This window comes from Trichechus manatus, unplaced genomic scaffold (assembly GCF_000243295.1).
Source record: "Trichechus manatus latirostris isolate Lorelei unplaced genomic scaffold, TriManLat1.0 scaffold00038, whole genome shotgun sequence".
Lineage (NCBI taxonomy): Eukaryota > Metazoa > Chordata > Mammalia > Sirenia > Trichechidae > Trichechus > Trichechus manatus.
The window spans coordinates 7585840-7591839 of NW_004443974.1; the positions used below are offsets into that span (position 1 = coordinate 7585840).

Consider the following 6000-nt stretch of genomic DNA (forward strand, 5'->3'; position numbering starts at 1 on the left):
AAACCATTAAGTGGCAGGTGATCCAAATGAAACCCACCCAAGCCTACAATAACAATAAGATAATAACAAAGAGCCAACCTGAAACCATTTGGCATGTCGAAGAGACGCCAAGGCATTCAGGCATTTCTGCCTGTCCAATAAATCCGGAGGATCTTTCATCGCAACATTTTCTAATGGTAAAATGGGACAGAGAGAGACAGATACAATTTGACCAAGGGGCTCCTATCAAATTACCAAACAATAAAAATAAAAAGAATAGCAGCATCTGAGTGAGCTAATAAGACTCCCAGAAGATTTCATAGCTTAGCTTTGTTGCTTCTTTTTTTGTTAATTATGTGCACTATGATTTTTTAAGTTTAACAACCATTAGAGTAGCTCTGTGCTAAATACAAGACTTACTCAGTAAGCATTCAGTAAACAAATCAATGACTACTGCAATGTACAATCTGGGATCTTATTAAGCATATATAACATCATAGGGCACAAAATAGGTACATAGCACTTCTTCCTTTGGTGAGGGGGGAAAAGGAAAAATCTGGGAACAACAGCAATAACCATTTTTCTTTATAGAAAGGATTTTCATCACTGATCAATTCCTGAAGGAAGTTGGGGCTCTCTAATAATTAATTTGGGATATACTCAATGAGAATACACATTTTTTAATACAACTAAATAAACTCATCGACAAGATGACCATTAATATAAGCTTTACCCCACTGATGAGAAGATAAATCCCTCAAGTGTCACCATGGACTTTTCTCATTATTTCTTTTCTAAATCAAAATTATTAAAACTACAAAGATAGAATACATTTCAAGTTTTATACACCCTTCTTAAAAAGGCAACAAAGAATACTGTCCCATTACAACTATTTGATTTGTCTAAACATTTTAAAGTTGGATTAGATGACCCAAAGCCAAAAAATTAAAATCCAAACATGATTAATGGCAAATATCCATATTTGGAGAAGATGTCACATGATGCTAAATCTAAGTTTAGACAGCCAAACTGATTTCCTCTAAGATACTAGGAAATAAGTTTTCTAATGTTTTGACGACTTGGGGCATTATTTAAATGCATACAATATACAAATGTTTTTGAGGGATAATTGTCTAATCCAATTAAGTCACTCTCTTTTGAGAACTCTCTTAAATGTAAGAAAGTCCACCAAAACCTATTCCTAGCATAAACATGATAGTAACAGACTGGGTAGTATGTCTGTGTGCACCAACTGATGCAATGCACATATCTTTTAAATGGGAGACAGTATCACTGGTACTTTTTGGTTTCCTGAGTTATTGCAGAACTGTATTATGGTAAATTCAATGTATATTCTAATTGATAAAATGCCATTAACTAAAACTGAAGGCATAATGCCCAATAGAAAACAAATCTATTAGAGGAAAAACTGTGGCTGTTTTTACTGGCTGCAACACTCTAAAGGCTGAAGCGCTACACACTTATTTTCTGACCAGGTGAGCTCCACAGCAGATATCTGCATTGTTTCCCATCAATCCCTGCTGACAAAATGGCAACACAGGATATCATTCCAATACCCACTTTTCTCATAAAATGGGAAGCCTCAAAAAGAACTGTTAATGTGCATTTATAAACATAAAACAAATATGATATGGGTATTCACGTCATAGGCAATCTAGCTCTTGGACTTACTCAATTTTGTCTTTGTAGTGACACAAAATACACAACGAACTCACTTTAATATTTTCATGGCAAAGTGTTTAACTGTGGTCAATACAAGTATCCACGTAAAGCTCACATACCAGATAAAACAAACAACTATAAATGAATGATTAGAATCACTTAAAAGTTAGACATGACAAAGGTTGACTGGCTGCTAAGTAAGTAATGTAATCCCAAGAAAAGGTACGGACTTTGCTTTGCTTTTTTTTTTGGAGCCCTGGTGGCACAGCAACTAAGAGCTCGGCTACTAACCAAAAGGTCGGCCGTTTGAATCCACCAGCCACTCCTTGGAAATTCTATGGGGCAGTTCCACTCTGTCCTGTAGGGTCACTATGAGTTGGAATCAACTCAACAACAACGGGTTTGGTTGTTTTGGGTTGCTTTTTTTTCCTTAAAGACTTCGATTCTTAAATTAAGTGATGCAAGCTAAGTTTTATTCTATCATCTCACCAAGTAGGGATATCAGGAAGGGGGTGGGGGAGGTGATAGAAGAAAGAAGAGGAGCAAAGGAAGTAGGGATACAAAAAGACAAGGCAAACCAAAGATCCTTTTGCATTTGCTGGTACTTTCATTCTGTGGTCAGAGCTTGTAAATAATATCTTATTCTCATTCTGACACAGATATTTTTAAAGGGGTCAAAGCAAAAATATTTAGACAAATTCTTCCATCCCCAACGTCAGACTCTAACCACAGACTCTTATTTTAAAAAATTTTAAAAATAGGGACATCAGCTTGCTACAGACAGTCAACATTTGGAGGCAGTAGATTGATTCTACTAAAAAGAGATGAAAGAGACAGGCAGTGAACAGAAGACATGCACCAGATTCCCTTTTCCATCACCATCAGAATGGCCATGTTTCTTCATGCTCTGATAGTCAGAAAGACAAAAGAGTCAAAAGATTTCAATACTCATGAGGTAGCAAACAGCAGAGGACATATCATCATTCATCTAACTTTACCATCTTCAAAGTTTCTTAACACTGGAACAATATAAATTCATATGTATGGTAATGCAGTACTACTTATAAGTTTAGCTTGCCTATTTCTTTATATAATTAATAACAGACAGTTACGTATATTTTCATTAATTAAAAAAAATGACTTCTTAATGTGGCAATCACAGAATTACTGCTGGGAAAATTGCTACTTCTGGTAGCAGTACTGCAGGTTTAATATTTCCATATGAACTTTAACGTAGATTTCCAATTTTGTGGGGAAGCAGAGCTTTTCTGATAAAAAGGGATCTTGGATCCTTAATTAGGAGCAATATATGATCCATTCCATATTTTCCTACAGTGACCAGTGAAACAGATAAAAAATGGCCTGGGCGTGGCAGTGGGTGGGGGGCATACAAAAATGCAAAGAGCAAAGAAAAAAAAGCTATGGAAAATGTATGTCTCAGTAACCCAGCATCAGGGCATGAAGGTACACGTAACATTCTGAACAATGGAAGCACTGAAAAAAAAAGTCCATTATGCCTAACCTTGTTTATTTGGTTAGAGGTTAGATAAGTGACTAAAATATCACGCCATATTGCAGGAAATATTGGTCAGTTTCTCTCAATCCCCCTTAACATGCAAGCTAACAATCTGCCCTTGTTAACAAAACCTAGCCTGGATATAGGACAGCAAAAAAGCCCGAATACAACTTCTTTAAACAAGAGTTACATATATCTGGAACCTGGGCTCTTCAAAGGTAAAACAATTGAGCTGGGTTATCATGAGGGACTTCTCACAATCTGGACGAAGCTGACCTACTGAGTTCATGCTGACAGAATTTTCTAATTAGCCTGAAGTTACCCTTCTCTCTCAATTCTTTGAGGCTTTCTGGAAAGAAAGACATTATGCTCCAAGCCATTGTCTGTGTAAAACATCAGGACACAATAAGTGGACAGGTAAATGTAACAATAAGGTACAAGAGAGATCACTGTTCTCCTAATTTATGTTAGTAATATCACTCATATGACTTTTCTTCAATGCCTCACTGGGCAGTTAACCACTGGAAAGATCATGGCTAAGGGCTGCTCTGGATCATGTAGGTCTAGCAGCTGTGGAGGGTAGGAAAATAAAGCAGGCAGCATCATTATAATCTCAGCTGTGATCTTTCCACTGTGAGAATCTACTGATTTGACCCAAGCAGATACATGCTAGTGAACTTCTGCCAAGATGCATTAGAAGTTCACACTAGCTCCAATACATGAAAAAGTACACTCCGTCAACTGTTCTGTGAACCCTTGAAAATCTACACCAGCACTGAGGACAGAGGTCTGTCTTAGACTAAGCCACAATAATCTCAATAGTTTCTCTAACCACCTGGCTTCAGCTGCATCATAAATATAATGAACAGTTGATTTATCACCCCCGATAGTAAATATACTTCCGGTTTAAAATCTCAAGCATCAAAAGAAGCTGAGACTCTGTGTGATGCTTGATATAACTAAATCACCTAAAGCATTCATACATTCATCCCAGATAGTAATGGGAAAGTGGAATGCAGAGATGGGTAAGGCGTGAGACTTTCCTCATTTATAAAACAGAGCAATTATCCACCTCATAGGGTTGTTGTAAGGGTTAAAATAGATGACATATAAGGAAGTGCTTGCCATATAGTGGATTATAAAATACCTTAACAGAGCCAAATCTTCAAGATATATTGCTTCAGCTCTAAGATGACCATTGTTAATATGCTTGTTAAGGGTCTAGTCCTTTTTTTTTGAATCAGACCATATGCTTGCTATCCAACACACCTTTTTTTTCCCCCATACAAAAATTTATACCTACATTGCTTTGTGACTCTGATTGCTCTCCTCATACTGTGACAGCACACTCCTCCCTTCTACCCCTCATTCGCCATGTCCATTCAACCAGCTCCTAACCGTCTCTGCCTTCCCATCTCACCTCTGGACAGAAGCTGCCCGTTTAGTCTCTTGTATCTACTTTAGCTAAGAGGCACACTCCTCACGAGTATCACTTTATGTCCCACAGTCCAGTCCAATCCCTGTCTGAAGAGTTGGCCTCAGAAACTATTTTAGTTCTGGGCTGATAGACAATCCAGGGGCCATGCTTTCTGGGGTTCCTCCAGTCTCAGTCAGACCATTAAGTCTGGTCTTCTTACTAGAATTTGAGTTCTGCACCTCACCTTTCTCCTGCTCCATCAGGGACTCTCTGTTGTGTTCCCTGTCAGGGCGGACATTGGTGGTAGCTGGGCACCATCTAGTTCTTCTGGTCTCAGGCTGATGAAGTCTCTGATTTATGTGGCCCTTTCTGTCTCTTGGGCTAATACTTTCCTTGGGTCTTTGGTGTTCTTCTTTCTCCTTTACTTCAGGTGGTTGGGACCAACTAATGTATCTTAGATGGCCACTTGCAAGCTTTTAAGACCCCACACACCACTCACCAAAGTAGGGTGCAGAACGTTTTCTTAATAAGCTCTGTTATGCCAATTGACCTAGATGTCCCCTAAAAGCATGGTCCCCAGACCCCTACCCCTACTACTCTGACCCTCAAAGGGTTTGACTGTATTCACAAAACTTCTTAGCTTTGGTTTAGTCCAGTTGTGCTGACTTCCCCTGTAGTGTGTGCTGTCCTTCCTTACACCTAAGATAATTCTTGTCTACTATCCAGTTAGTAAATAACACTCACCCTCCCTCCCCACCCTCCTAACCATCAAAGAATGTTTTCTTCTGTGTTTAAACCTTTTCTTCAGTTCTTATAATAGTGGTCTTATATAATATTTGCCCTTCTGTGACTGACTAAATTCACTCAGCATAATGACTTCCAGCTTCCTCCAAGTTATAAGACGTTTCATGGCTTCATCGTTGTTCTTTATTGTTGCATAGTATTCCACTGTGTGTATATACCATAATTTGTCTATCCATTTGTCTGTTGATGGGCACCTAGATAGTTTCCATCTTTTTGCTATTGTGAACAGTACTACAGTGAACATGGGTGTGCATATATCTATTCATGTGATGGCTCTTATTTCTCCAGGATATATATTCCAAGGAGCGGGATAGCTGGATCCTATGGTACTTCTATTTCTAGCTTTCTGAGGAAGCATCAAATCGATTTCCAAAGTGGATGTACCATTTTACATTCCCACCTACAGTGTGTAAGTGTCCCAGTCTCTCCACCACCTCTCCAGCATTTATTATTTTGTGTTTTTTGGACTAATGCTAGCCTTGTTGGGGTGAGATGATATATTCATTGTAGTTTTGATCTGCATTTCTCTAATGGCTAATGATCGTGAGCATTTCTTCATGTGTCTGTTAGCTGCCTGAATGTCTTCTTTGGTGAAGTACCT

The 6000-nt window shown here is 38.4% G+C and overlaps 1 protein-coding gene across 5 annotated transcripts in view; it reads right to left on the reverse strand.

Moving 5' to 3' along the window:
• STRBP (spermatid perinuclear RNA binding protein) overlaps nt 1-6000 on the reverse strand; it is an 87999-nt gene that overhangs the window by 41508 nt on the left and 40491 nt on the right. For 4 of the 5 annotated variants that reach the window (XM_023730717.1, XM_023730718.1, XM_023730715.1 and 1 more), the window contains exon 6: nt 79-170. The exons of the other annotated variant lie outside the window; for it this stretch is intronic. In XM_023730717.1, coding sequence (XP_023586485.1) covers nt 79-170 — 92 coding nt within the window. The remainder of the gene's footprint in view (nt 1-78; nt 171-6000) is intronic. 5 annotated transcript variants of the gene reach the window in all.